The sequence below is a fragment of the Populus trichocarpa genome, chromosome 15, assembly GCF_000002775.5.
Source record: "Populus trichocarpa isolate Nisqually-1 chromosome 15, P.trichocarpa_v4.1, whole genome shotgun sequence".
Lineage (NCBI taxonomy): Eukaryota > Viridiplantae > Streptophyta > Magnoliopsida > Malpighiales > Salicaceae > Populus > Populus trichocarpa.
In genome coordinates, this window is record NC_037299.2 from 4,752,502 (window position 1) to 4,767,775 (window position 15,274).

At 33.8% G+C, this 15,274-nt stretch overlaps 1 protein-coding gene across 3 annotated transcripts; it reads left to right on the forward strand.

The window, feature by feature from the left end:
• The first annotated feature begins 2,718 nt into the window (after positions 1 to 2,718).
• Positions 2,719 to 6,427, forward strand: LOC7475630 (pentatricopeptide repeat-containing protein At1g18485). 3 transcript variants are annotated; one of them, XM_024586125.2, is made up of 2 exons: positions 2,719 to 5,532; positions 5,656 to 6,427. In XM_024586125.2, the coding sequence occupies exons 1-2, from the start codon at positions 2,802 to 2,804 to the stop codon at positions 5,772 to 5,774; spliced, it is 2,850 nt and encodes a 949-aa protein (XP_024441893.2). In that variant the 5' UTR covers positions 2,719 to 2,801; the 3' UTR covers positions 5,775 to 6,427. The 3 variants fall into 3 exon arrangements, with proteins under 3 accessions (XP_024441893.2, XP_002322051.4, XP_024441892.2); XM_002322015.4 differs by having other exon boundaries at positions 2,721 to 5,848; positions 5,948 to 6,427; XM_024586124.2 differs by having other exon boundaries at positions 2,721 to 5,848; positions 6,040 to 6,427.
• Positions 6,428 to 15,274: the final 8,847 nt, after the last annotated feature.

Sequence of the window (15,274 nt, forward strand, 5' to 3'; positions counted from 1 at the left end):
TTAGAGTATATCAAGACATAATCATAATTAGCCTATCTATTTATGGAATGATTATAACTGTAAATATTTTATGATTTGCTGAATATTTTAGCTTCCTATTTAGTTAGGTAGAATTTATGTAATTGTTGAAATTGAGCCATGTAATTAGTTAAAACATTTCTATATAATGAGTAGAACCCTCACAAAGAGGGCATTAAAAACAATTGACATATTATCAAAGCCAAAAACTTGAGTTTGGTTTTCTATGTCAATTTCTTTTGTGACTACGAGGGTTGTTGAGTCAACTTAGGCTATTTTCTTTGATTTTGGGAATCTCTAGAAATTATAGGTTTATTGTGGTGTGACTTTAATGGCTGGTTGTGCTAGACAGATTGTATTGCACACACTATTTCTTCTCTTTCTAGGGAAAACAATTGTTTTAGGCTTGTTTTTTTTGTGTTAGGTTGTTTGAGTTTTACTAGGTATTTTTTTTATCTTGTACTTTTTTGTTGTGTTAAAATATCAATCTTCTCAATTAAATCCAAATTGGGCTCTCAAACTGAATTTTCACCAATTAAATCCTTAATAAAATTAATTTGACCTATTAAAAGTATTATTAAGTACTTACCTAATTAAATCTTTTAATTTGGCCCAAGATTAAATCAAATTGACTTATTAAAAATCTAATTGCATCCCTGAACTTAATTTTTATGCAGATTCATCTAATAATCATTTAATTTGACCTTGAATCTGCATTGTCTATTTAGTCTTGGGTACAATAGGGTATGAATTTTGTTCAAAACTCCAGCTTGATTCTTCTATATATATTTGAAACCCTCTTAGCTTGCTTTTGCCACGTCACCAATCTTATTACTTTTATTCTTGATTTTTACTATGAAAAAGGGTTAATTTGGAGGAAATAACATAAAAATAGGTCATGATAGTTGTCCCTTTTTACAGTGCTTACGACTGTAAGTTTGTAAAGAAAAAAAAGAGAATGAGAGATAATGGACTTACCAGATCAAGAAATTGTTAATCCTTTAGAAGTGAGGGCTCAAAGCGCACTCAATAAGATATAGGGACAGGGCTATAAATCATACTATCTAGAAAATGAGGGTCTAAAGACGCACTCAAAGGAAATAGAGATAGAGATGAGGCTAGAAAATGCACTACCTGAGTGATGAGTGCTCAAAGACACACTAAAATATAGAAGAGATAGGGCTAAAATGTGCATTATCTAAGTGATGAGGTCTCAAATGTGCACTCAGAAGGAAAGAGATAGGGCCTCAAAAAGAGAAGAGATAGGGTTAGAAAGTGTATTATCAAATTTCAGGTTGCAAAATGTAATATTAAAAAAAATTGGTTGCAAAGTAAAAAAAAACTATAGGATTTTCATAGAAATGTTTTCTTGATTTTTTCTTTGATTTTTTTTCTCTATCTCATCTTTCAAAATTTAATTAATTTTGAATTAATCATCATAATTTATCTAGATTTGCTTTCTGATGGTTTTTCATATTTGGTTGATGTGCAACTTTGTAAGCGTTTATTTTTTATAGTTTCAAAAATAACAAAATTATTAAATTCATTGGAGTCCATGATCCAAATTGTAGGTTTGGTGGGTTAACTTGAATTGATTGAGAATTAAGTTTCATAATTTTTTTACTTTGTTTTTTATGGGGTTATTGCAGTCTCAAACAAACGTTCTAATATTGGGTTGATGCTTAATTTTATGAGTATCTATTTTTTATCATATAATTAAAAAAATAGCTAAAAAACAAAGTTTCTAAACCTAATTGAGTCAATAACGAAGATTGTGAGTTTAATGGGTTAAGTTATGGAACTTATGTCAATCCAATATATTTCATTCTTAATATTTTTTTAAAAAAAGATATCATCTTTATTTTTTTTTAATTCAAATCACATTTTTCTGGTCGTCTAGATTATTTTTGAACAGACCAAGTTGTTTGGGTCACATCAAGAAAATTCTCACACGGTTAAATTTGAAGCCCAAGCTAAACATGGAGTCGAGTCAAGAGATTTCAAAGTTGATCTAATGAGGTGAGTTTAATGATACTGTCAAAAAATTTTCTATAACCAAAATATTTTTTATATTTTAATTTTTTTTGTTCAATCCGCATTGTAACAACTTATATAATATGTCACTGTATGATATTCATTTTATAAAAGCAAATAATATTAAAATTTTAGATTCAGTAATCTAAATGATAACTTGTATTACAATTTTACTTTTAAATTTATTAAATTTTATTTAAGGATTATAATCTATATTATTTTTTCAAAAAAATTATAATCTATATTTTCTTATCAAATATACTTATCATTTGCTATTTTTGACTTAAATTATTAATTAAAAATAATAATTCAAAATCAAAATAAATCTTGAATCATTGGTTGACTATGATATGATTTATGAAAAATAATTTTTGATTTTGAATTATCATTCAAAAATTATTTTTTATAAATAAATTATTAAAAAATTAGTTAAGAGAAGATAATATAAGTTAAGATTTATAGGTTAAAAGTTAAGAAAATTTAACTTGTAAGATTTTAATTCAATTTGATAACAAATTTCTTATTTAAGTTAAGGGTTATTTTTAATTAAATATAATTATGATTTTTTTTAAATAAAAAGTGAAGAATTAACTTAAAACAAAATTTAAAAGAGATGTAAAACATAACTTAAATCTAACCTCCAATGATACTTAAAACCTTACGACGGGAAGCCATTAGAAGAAAAGAAAAGAAAAGAAAGATAAAAACAAAGATCAGTTGTTCCTCTGGTAAACTACTTCGGGACTACCATGAATTGGTTGCAACAACTCACTAATACAATTATAATAGCACCGTCACTGCCATCCCGCAACCACCACCACCACCACCACCACCACCAGCAGCAGCAGTCTTCCTTGTACAGAACCAACCTTAAACCACACAAAAGCTTTAACTCCCTCTACCCAAAATCATCTCTTTCTCTCTCTAACCAAACCGACTCTCTACCTGATCAAACCAACCGCCCCTCATTTCTCCAAGAAATAGCCGCTCTCTGTGAAACTGATAACCTCACTACAGCTTTAACTCTTATTCAATCACACTCTCAAAATGCTGCTTTTATTTCATTACAAGCAAAAGAAGCAATTGGTTTATTGCTTCAAGCATGTGGCAACCAAAAAGATATCGAGACTGGTAGACGACTACACAAGTTTGTCTCAGACTCGACCCATTATAGAAATGATTATGTTCTCAATACCCGTCTTATTAAGATGTATGCAATGTGTGGGTATCCTTTGGATTCTCGTTTTGTGTTTGATAATATGGAGACTAAGAATTTGATTCAGTGGAATGCACTTGTTAGTGGATACACAAGGAATGGACTTTATGGCGATGTAGTTAAAGTGTTTATGGATTTGGTTTCTGATACAGATTTTCAGCCTGATAATTTTACTTTCCCTTCTGTGATCAAGGCTTGTGGTGGGATTTTGGATGTTAGGTTAGGAGAGGTTATTCATGGGATGGTGATTAAGATGGGTTTGGTTTTGGATGTGTTTGTGGGCAATGCATTGGTGGGAATGTATGGGAAATGTGGGGCTGTGGATGAGGCGATGAAAGTGTTTGATTTTATGCCCGAAACGAATTTGGTTTCGTGGAATTCCATGATTTGTGCATTTTCTGAAAATGGGTTTTCTAGAGATAGTTTTGATTTGCTGATGGAGATGTTAGGAGAGGAAGGGTTATTGCCTGATGTAGTGACGGTGGTGACTATATTACCTGTTTGCGCAGGAGAAGGAGAAGTTGATATAGGAATGGGGATTCATGGATTGGCAGTGAAACTAGGTCTGAGCGAAGAGGTGATGGTGAACAATGCTATGGTATACATGTATTCAAAATGTGGGTACTTGAATGAAGCGCAAATGTCATTTGTGAAGAATAATAACAAAAATGTGGTTTCTTGGAACACCATGATCAGTGCTTTTTCTTTGGAAGGAGATGTCAATGAGGCATTTAATCTCTTGCAGGAAATGCAGATCCAAGGAGAGGAAATGAAAGCTAATGAGGTCACCATTTTGAATGTTTTGCCAGCTTGTCTGGACAAGTTGCAATTGAGGAGCTTGAAAGAACTTCATGGCTATTCATTTAGACATTGTTTTCAACATGTAGAATTGTCCAATGCTTTTATTTTAGCCTATGCTAAGTGTGGGGCACTGAATTCTGCTGAGAAAGTCTTTCATGGTATTGGGGATAAGACTGTGAGCTCTTGGAATGCACTTATTGGTGGTCATGCACAGAATGGTGATCCTAGAAAAGCTTTGCATTTGTTATTTCAGATGACATATTCTGGCCAACAACCTGATTGGTTTACCATTAGTAGCCTGCTGTTAGCTTGTGCCCATCTGAAATCCCTGCAATATGGTAAAGAGATTCACGGATATGTACTACGGAATGGACTAGAAACTGATTTTTTTGTTGGTACCTCACTTCTGTCCCACTACATTCACTGTGGGAAAGCATCTTCTGCTCGTGTATTGTTTGACAGGATGAAGGATAAAAATTTAGTATCTTGGAATGCAATGATTTCAGGTTACTCACAAAATGGACTACCATATGAATCCCTGGCTCTATTTCGAAAATCACTTTCTGAGGGAATACAATCTCACGAGATTGCCATAGTGAGTGTGTTTGGGGCTTGTTCTCAACTGTCAGCTCTACGGCTGGGAAAAGAAGCTCATGGTTATGTATTAAAAGCCCTGCAAACAGAAGATGCTTTTGTAGGCTGTTCAATCATTGACATGTACGCAAAAAGTGGTTGTATAAAAGAATCTCGCAAGGTTTTTGATGGGTTGAAAGATAAAAACGTAGCATCATGGAATGCAATAATTGTGGCACATGGAATTCATGGACATGGAAAAGAAGCCATAGAACTGTACGAAAGAATGAAGAAAGTTGGCCAAATGCCTGATAGATTTACATATATTGGCATTTTGATGGCATGTGGTCATGCAGGGCTTGTTGAAGAGGGACTGAAATATTTCAAAGAGATGCAAAATTTCAATTTGATTGAACCAAAATTGGAGCATTATGCATGTCTTATTGACATGCTGGCCCGTGCTGGAAGATTGGATGATGCTCTAAGGCTTGTCAATGAGATGCCTGAGGAAGCAGACAATAGAATCTGGAGCTCGCTCCTCAGTTCCTGTAGAACTTTTGGTGCTCTGGAAATTGGAGAGAAAGTTGCCAAGAAGCTACTAGAATTAGAACCAGACAAAGCAGAGAACTACGTGTTACTTTCTAACTTGTATGCTGGATTAGGGAAATGGGATGGTGTGCGAAGGGTGAGGCAAATGATGAAAGAGATTGGTCTTCAAAAGGATGCTGGCTGCAGTTGGATTGAGGTTGGAGGGAGAGTTTATAGCTTTGTTGTTGGTGACAGTTTGCAACCAAAATCAGCAGAGATCCGGGTGATATGGAGAAGATTGGAGGAAAGGATCAGTGAAATTGGATATAAGCCTAACACAAGTTCTGTGCTGCATGAAGTAGGTGAGGAGGAGAAGATTGACATATTGCGGGGGCATAGTGAAAAACTAGCAATTTCTTTTGGATTGTTAAAGACAACTAAAGGTACAACCCTGAGGATTTACAAGAATCTACGCATTTGTGCAGATTGTCATAATGCTGCGAAGTTAATATCGAAGGCAGTTGAAAGGGAGATAGTTGTGAGAGACAACAAGCGCTTTCATCATTTTAGAGATGGACTTTGTTCTTGTTGTGATTATTGGTGAAGAGCTGTGAAGAAAATTTTTCATAGTTGCTTGGCTGAGAAATTATTTCTCAGAGATCCACAACAAAACTACAGGTAAATGTTCTCTTTTAATTTTTAGTATCACTAAATTTTCATTATACCAGTGGCTTCTGATATAGGATATAAGGTGTTGTTATTCTATCACAATCTCAGTACTTTCAAGAATTCAAGTAACTCATTAAAAAAAGAAGATTAGCAAAGATGAAAGAAAAAGAATTCGACTACATGTTTTTGTTGTGCCCAAGATGCTCCCTGCATAGTGTCTCTGAATTAGCATTCACTAACACTCTGTTTGTGAGGAGGGATTGAGGGAAGGATGGATAACAGGGGAAGGATTGAAGAAGAGGGATTGGGTATATTCTTCTTTTGGCAAGAAGGATAAGGATTCAAGGAGGGATTGACTCCTTATGCGAAAATCTATCGCATGCTACACGAGAAGCTGTTATAGTTGGTTTTATATAATTTGGCTGCTGGTATGAGTTAGCATTTCTAAAAACATGAATTGCCGTCCATGGTTATATGGATTTGGTAAAAAGAAAAATTAAATCCTGGAACTATTTTCCTCATTTTTACCTGCTGTGAATATTTATGCAGTATGAATATTTTTATCATAGAAATTTCGCATTTCTTTTCTCTGATTGCTTTTGTTTCCATAAAGATGTCTCTGCACATAGTTACGATTGCTAACCTCTAATATTGACGTGTGCATCGAAACCTCAAGTGCAGCATGATCATTAAATTTGCTGTTGGTATTGTGGCTGAGGTAATTAAGAAAATAGAACGAAATGTTTATCCAACAGGGGTCTTGCATTCATTATTTGATTGCAATTCTTTGTTGTTATTCATTAGTTATGTGTAGGTTTCTGATGAGTAACAATAAATAAAAAGAATTAAAGTAGGAAAGAAATAAGCTATGAAGAAAGAAGCTAAGAATTAAAAGCAAAGAGAGGGAAAAAAGCTAGGAAGAAAAGAGAACTCAGGAAGGGAAAAATCTAGCAATTTTTATTTAATCATCAAAACTGTCTCACAAACTGAAAGAGAAACATATGAATAGGATAACCATAAATTATCTAATTATTGGGCTCAACTCATCAATTAAAATTGTCTAGCATAAATAACTCAAATAAATAAAATAAAAAAATGAAATAGGTTTAAATGAGTTAAGTCTTCCAATCAAAAGTGATAGGCTGGGTCATCTTACGTCTTCTCCGTCTATGTACTTGTGTAATTTGAGGTGTGGGTTTGGTGTCCCCACCAACTCTTCCAAGGTTGGAGAAACTCGACCCCGTTGAGTGTAGCTCTGGACGACTCTGATAGTACTCCCAAAGATTTGGGTCAATTTGCTGCAAAGTATCTTTAGTAATCCAAGTGCAATCTAAATCAGGTCGGCCTACCTAATGAACTAGAAACTGTTGAACGTCACCATTCCTGATAAAAATAACTTGTTCATCCAGAATAGCATCAATATTATATTTTTTATGCTGAGAATAAGGTGAAAGGGGTAGATGTTTCAATAGGATTGTTAGGAGGGGAGTTAGGTGGTATCTTAAAGGGATCATTTGAAATATGATGTGGTTTCTGGTATGCAAATAAATCCTCAACGTTAAATGTATAGCTAATGCCCCTACATTACGTGTATGCAATTTTCGATTAGTTCCCGAAGAAAACTGCTCGGGTCTAATCTATATCATAACATAGTCTCTCACATTAAATTCATTATATCGTCTATATAAATCAACTCAAAGTTTATAATGAGCATTACTTGCTTGAAGCTGTTTAGTAATCTCAACATGTAAATCCTGAATTCTATGTATTAAGACTCGACTGACTCAGACACCCTAGCATGAAGAGACATGAGAAGAAGGTGTAAAGGTTTTCTAGGCTTGTAACCATGTATAACTTCAAAGAGACTCATGCCTATTGACCTATTAACAGAGCTATTAAAGGCAAATTAGGTCATATGAAGAACCAAATCTCAATTCTTATTATGATCACTCATTATATACCTCAAAAGGTTGTCTAAACTCCTATTAACCACCCTATTTGACCTATTATCTGTTTGGTTTTATGCTATCGAGCATAACTCTTATTTTGACTGTGGAATCGGGTTGAAATTTAACTAGGAGTTTTCAAATATATTGTTCTACATAAAGTTAAAATTTCAGGATAATTGAATTTTGTTATTTGTTATTTTTTGACTTGTGAATTTTCTAATTCTACAAGAATATTTAATGGAAACAACATAGTATTCAAGTGTGACAAGAATTCCTTTAATGTTCCAAAATTATTTTCTTACAAAGATATCTTATTTATCCTATCTACACTAGAAAATGAGGGTTGACATAATATTTTGGGAGTTTTTATCTTCTACAAGGAAACTAGGGGCAGAAGCTATTAAAATGATTTTCATGCTTATTTAGAAAAGTTAAAGTCAGTTTTGAGTTGATTTTTCTATTACACAATTTTACGCTATCAAATATAATTTTTTATCTGACAGCTGGATCAAGCTGAAAGTTTACTAGAAATTTCTAGAGGCATTGTTTTATATTGAGTTAAAATTTCAGATCAACCAGACATTAGAAAGGCCTTGAAATAAGGTTCAGAAGCTACCATGTGAGATTTTTATTATTTTCCTAATTGATTTAAGATTTTATTTCTATTTTATTTAAAAATATATTATTAATTTTTCAAAATTGTTTAGGATGTTTTTTTTACCTACTATAAATAAGGTTATTTAGTTTAACTTAGATTTGCTTTTTAGCTATAGATTATTGAATAAAATTGGTTTTTTGTTGGATCAACATGTTTTTTTCTTTGTTTAAATAAAGAACAATTGAGCTTATAAAAGTATAACTAACTTTGTGGTGTTCTTCCTTATATTCCTCGTTCATGATTTGCTAATCGTTGGGTGAGGGTTTATATTCTATTAGTGTTGGTGTTTTGATTCAGTTAATCATTGGTTATCCTTTTTATCAAACTTGATTTTTAGCTTTCCAGGATTGTGTTAATCTTGATTGTAGGTTTTTTGATCTTTATATCCACGGAGTTCACATTAGTTGATATCAAGCTAGACTTCATAAATCAGGTTATATCCTTTTTTTTTCATTGTTTAAATTTGTTTCCACGTATATTTTCTTTTTTTTTCCTTGTCTTGTTTCGAGTTAGTTTTTTTTATTTTTTTATTTTGTTATTGTCTAGTTTTGCGTTAAGGGTCATTTGATAAAAAAAAGTGACATTTAATTATGTTCAAAAAATCTATTTAGAGTAAAAAAAAAAGAAGAGGTCAACAAGATTGCAAATTCAGATTATAAGAGTTGATTCATTTGGGTAACAAGGTAAATTGAAGTTTTTGGGTTTAATCTCATTAAAATAAGTTGGGTAACTATAGTTTTAGTTTTGAAATTTTCGGTCATAATTCAAATTCCGTAGTGTTTTTATATCATATCTTATTTGTCTTCCATCTCGTTTTTCTATTTGTGTCGTGTATCACCAAGAGAAAGGAAACATAGAAAGGTTCTCGCTCAAGAAAACAAATACATGTCTTGCGTGCTTGGGGTTTTGAGGCAAGAATTTGATAAGTTACAAGAACTATTATATGTTTGGCAAGCTTCAAAGATAGAGGAGCAACAATGCTGAAAGGATGAAATATGAAAGAGAATGGCTTCTACTTTCATACAAAGTTGTTGTTGGCGAGTGTTGCCAAGAAAAGAACTCTGAAGGCCTGAACATTTACATCTTATTTTCTTTAATGAACTCAACAACATCCTGTCTCTGATCAGCTATCACTACATTGAATAAATCTAGGTTGATCGAGTTGGTTCCTTCAAATGAATGAATGTGATGCTACGAACTTTAAAATTGAGCAATGTTAGATCCAAATGAAAGGTGTGCGTTCCCTCTACTAACTTCGGGTTGTAGTCAACGCTAATGATGTAGGAGTTGCTCCGATGAGGCTTTGAAAGTGGGTAACTCAGTCATCGATGACTGTGTACTCATTATGCAAAAACCATTTTTTTTTTTTTTCGTGTGTTCCCATTTCAAAACATCTTAGAGGGTTCTTATCAAATGTTTAAAATCTTTCCCTTAATCTTAAAAACCAAAACCACCATTGCAAAACTAGTCTAGTATAGAGATTTCAGCTGTTAAGATTTGTCTAAAACTCTCCCATTTCAATCAAAGAGAGATGATATCTATGAGGCAGACCTCTAGCTCTTTCTTATTTGTTTTAATGATATTTTAGACTTGTTTTGATGTGTTATGGTATTGAACTTGTATCTTGATTAATGCATGGAAATATTGTTTTTCTTTGCTTAATGTTGCTTTGAATTGGTTGTTAATGTTCTATGTAAATTTATTTTATTATTATTTTCTAGGATTTGTTTAGTAAAAACCTATTATTTTTTGTAATAAAATTGCCAAAACAGGCCTAAGAGAGTGTTTGCTAAACACATCCTTAACCAAAATTTCTTTTATCAAAATAGTGGCAAACCAAACATGGCCTTAACCCTTTGATCATAAATCGAACCAAAGACCCTAGTTTGATCTGAAAACAACCCAAAAACAAAACCAAAGCTAAAAAACACATTAAAGTTATGAGAAACATAAAAACCCCCAAAAAATTAAAGAAAACATATCAAACACCAAAAAATGAAGAACATGATGAATGCTCATGAACCCAGAAAACAGACCATATATGGACAAGCCAAGATCACAAACATGTTGGAAATCATGCAAGGATCAATAATTTAGCATTCATTCACTTTGATTATAAAAAAATCATCACGATTTGGTCAAAATGCGTTTCAGTTCAAAACCAAAACCTCAGGATTAAAAACCATTAAAAATAGTTATTGATGCAAATTAATGGACCAAAACTAGTCTAAATCATAGAGTTAAGGCAATGTTCTTTGCAAGAACACGAAGAACACTACCCAACAACCTAACAAAAACCCAAAACTAGCCTTTTAGGCCTCTAAAACATGTTGCTTTTGGTCCTCACAAACCACATTACTAATACCAAACATAGATGAATCCAAAGAATTAATAAATAAAATAAAATAAAATCAAATCATCAATAACATGCATGAAGTTTCAATTTTCAAAAATATCAAAACTAACAGCAAGCATATTTAATAATTTTAGAGTTCAAAATTGACATTTTGACACTAAAAAAACTTAACCAAAACCCAAGAATCTATAACATGCATTAACAACCTTGAGAAAGCATCAACATTGTTACTACCATATTTAGCAGATTACAAAAACCATTCCATCTTAGCAAAAACAACATTTAAATATTTTATAAACATCCATGAAACATTAACAACCAACTTAAAGTAGCATTAAGCAAAGAAAAACAACATTTCCATGCATTAATCAAAATACAAGTTCAACACCATGAGACACCAAAACAAGTCCAAAATGTCATTAAAATAAGAAAGAAAGAGCTAGAGGTATGCCTCATGGACATCACTTGCTAGATTAGATGAGGTTTTTATACTTTCACATATTCAAACAGTGGTTGCTAACCTTTTGCTCTCTTTTGCAAAACTTTACCTCCACAAATTCCAAACCTTCCATAGCTAAAGAAACCCTTGTTATAGGCTTATGAACCATCACAAATAAGGTTCTTTCTTAGTATTTTCTCTTCTTTTTTCCCCCTCTTCCCTTATTTTCCAAGGTATTTAGCTAGGGTTTTTTTTATGGATTCAATCAAAGATTGATTAATGTTTGGCCCTCTAATCAAAATATAAGGGTTTTGGGCAAATCTTAATAACTGGAAGCTCTATACTAGGTTGGTTTTGCAATGATGGTTTTGGTTTTTAGAATTTTGGTGGTTTTACTAGACTTGGAAGGTAAGAAGCTATTTTTAGCCTTTTGATCTTGAGGGAAAGGTTTTAAGCCTTTGATAAGAACCCTCTGAGATGTTTTGAAGTGTGAACAAATAAAAAAAAAGAGTGATTTTTGCATAATGAGTACACAATGATCGATGACTGAGTTATTCTCTTTCAAAACCTCGTTGGAGCAACTTTGACGTCATTGTTGTTAACTACAACCTGAAGTTGGTAGAGCAAGTGCACACCTTTCGTTTGAATCCAACCTTGCTCAATTTGGAGATTTATAACTTTACATCCATTTGTTTGAAGGTGCCAACTTGATAAACCTAGGATCTGTCAATGCAGTGATGACTGATCAAGGATAACATGCGAAGTAAACGTTTGATGAGAGTAACTGATCTTTGTAGAAGGGGTGTCTCCCAGTCAAATGGTGGTAGTTACATTCGCTTGAAGATGCATACTCAATCAGCCAAGATTGCTAAAGAAGAAGATAAATAGCGGCCGAACGATGCGTCGTCTATGTTAAACCCTAGAATTTAGGGTTTTTAATTTGGGATTTGACAAATTTTATTTTGGTTCCAATTCTTCCAATTTCTTTTAATTGCACACGTAATTGCCTCCCAACTTTTAATTTCATGCAATTCCACCCCTTTCAAACTCAATTGTCAGCCCCAAAGTTCAATGCCTTTTCCAATTCGGTCCCTAGTTCCTGGTTTTTGCAAATTGACCCTCAATTGACCATCAAACTTTCAATTGTCTTCAATTTGGCCTCTAATTTTGCTATTTTAAGTCCCTGAAGTCTCGCACCTTTTATGATTTGGTCTTTGGTTTTGAATTTTTTATTAAGTCTTTAATTGCCTATCGAACTTTAATATTGTTGTCATAAGGAAGAAACCACAAAGGATGAAATTTTTAGAAAGTGAATGTATGACAAAATGGTCTTTTCTCATTTCAAAATGCACGTTGTTAGGATTGATAAACCTTGTTCTTATCCCAGGAAAATGTGTGTGATTACAGAGATGATTACCTAACCATTTATCCATGCAAATTCAAAAAACAATGCTATGAGAGACAAGGTTTTATCTCAGAGTTAGCTTTGGGGTTTATTTTGGTTTGGTCACCTCTTTACTGGGAAATGCTTAAATTTCATCTTTGAGCACTTTATGATGCATTTGTTGTAATCACGCACAAAATCAGTTCTTTCCAGATAAACAAAATAAGTGACGCGAGATCAATGTAATGAAAGGGTTCTTTACACAAAAAAATCATGACCAAACTTTACTTTATTGATTTCAGGAGAAAACCGAACACATTTAGACATAATATCTTTTTACAGAGTCGGAATTCACAGGTCTGGCTAGATCTCCTCCAGAGCTCCTCTTGAGAAAGCTTTCTTTACTATATAAGGACCTTCATAATTTGGAGCCCACTTGTTGTGATCTTCTCCAGGTAGAGACAATAGTTTCTTCAACACTACATCTTTTTCTTGGAACACTCGAGGTCTAACCTTCTTGTTATATGCCTTGGCCATTCTTTTCTGGTAAAGTTGATGATGACAGATTGCGATTATCCTCTTTTCACTGATCAGGTTTAACTGTTCATATCTCACTTTGGCCCATTCGGCCTCTTATAACTCTGAATCCATCAACACCCTTAATGAGGGGATTTCTACTTCCAAAGGCATCACCGCCTCCATTCTATATACCAAAGAATATGGTGTAGTTCCTGTTGAGGTTCTTATTGTAGTGCGATATGCATGGAGAGCAAATGACAACATCTCATGCCAATCTTTGTAAGTGACTACCATTTTCTGAATAATTTTCTTGATATTCTTGTTGGCTGCTTCCACGACACCATTCATCTTTGGCCTGTATGGTGAGGAATTTGAATGCTTGATCTTCCATTTGGTACAGAGCTTCACTATCATTTTGCCGTTGAAATTCTGTGCATTATCAGTCACTATCTTTTCTGGCAGACCATGACCTTTCTCTATAAACCTCTTCACCACTTTCTGAGTCCTCTTCACAGCTTTTCTTGTCATGTAAACTATGTCATATTCTGACAACAAAACTTGCCACCTTGCAATTCGGCTAGATAGGGTTTGTTACATATGTACCTCAATGGATCCACTTTTGAAATCAACCAAGTGGTGTGATATAACATATAATGTCATAATCTTTTTGTCGCCTATCCTAATGCATAACATATTTTCTCTATCACCGTGTATATAAACTCACATTCAATGAACTTCTTACTCAGGTAATAGATAGCCCTTTCTTTCCTCCCTGTTTCATCATGTTATCCCAATACACATCTTATAGTTGTTTTTGTCACTGTCAGATACACAATATTAACGGCCTTCCTGACACAGGAGGAACAAACAATGGCGGACTTTGCAAATAACGCTTGATTTTATTGAATGCCTTCTCACACTCCTCATTCCAAGTCTTAGGATTCTTCTTCCTCAGCAGTCGGAAGATAGGTTCACATATGGTAGTTAGTTGAGCTATAAATCGGGCAATATAGTTCAACCTCCCTAGAATCCCCTCACCTTTTTCTCTGTATTTGGGGTTGGCATGGATTGGATGACTTTTGCTTTATCAGGATCCACCTCTATACCTTTGCCACTAACTACAAATCCTAGCAGCTTGCCGAACTTAACCTCAAACAAACATTTTGCAGGGTTAAGCTTTAGTTCATACTTTCTCAAAGTCTCAAATAACTTCCTCAACACCTTGACATGATCTTCTCCCCCTTTTGACTTAGCAATCATATCATCTACATACACCTCGATTTTCTTGTGCATCATATCATGGAATAGAGTCACCATGGCTCTCTGATAGGTGGCCCCTGCGTTCTTTAAAGCAAACGGCATAACTTTGTAGCAGTAGGTTCCCCAAAGGGTGATAAAAGTCGTTTTTGCCTTGTCTTCTGGAGCCATCTTTATATAGTTGTATCCTGAGAAACCATCCATAAAGGAATATATGGAACTACGGGCAGCATTGTCAACTAAAATGTCTATGTGGGGCAGTGGAAAATCATCTTTGGGGCTAGCTTTGTTCAAATTCTGGAAGTCCACGCAAACTCTAATATTTCCTTTCTTCTTAGGTACGACAACAATGTTGGATACCCACTGCGGGTATTTAACAACTTCTAGGAATCCACATTCCATTGTTTCTCGAGTTTTGCTTTCATTTTGATCCATGTATCCGGATGTGCTCTTCTCAATTTCTGTTTGACTGGTTTACAACCTTCCTCTAATGGGATCTTGTGTACCACGATATTTGTGTTCAACCCAGGCATATCCTCGTAAGACCAAGCAAAAACATCTGCAAACTCATGTAGTAGAGCAGTTAACTTCGCCCTTTGCTTAGGCGTGATCAAGGTCTCTATTTTCAGTTCTTTTTTAGACTGATCACTACCCACATTTATGGTTTCGAGTTCTTCGGCAGCAGGTTCCCAGGTTTTTTCATGTTGCTCCACTAACTTTATGAATTCTCTGATATTGATTTCATCCCATTATTCTTCTTCCATCATGATCACATGTTCGTTAAAGTTTGGCCATTCATTCTTGATGCTAAATATATGTGATGTTGTGGAAGATCTGCTTTCAGGATTCCTAAAAGCGGAAAATGTTTGATGT

Coding starts and splice junctions, on each gene's coding strand:
- LOC7475630 (XM_002322015.4), top strand. CDS start 2,802: ATGAATTGGTTGCAACAACTCACTAATACAATTATAATAGCACCGTCA.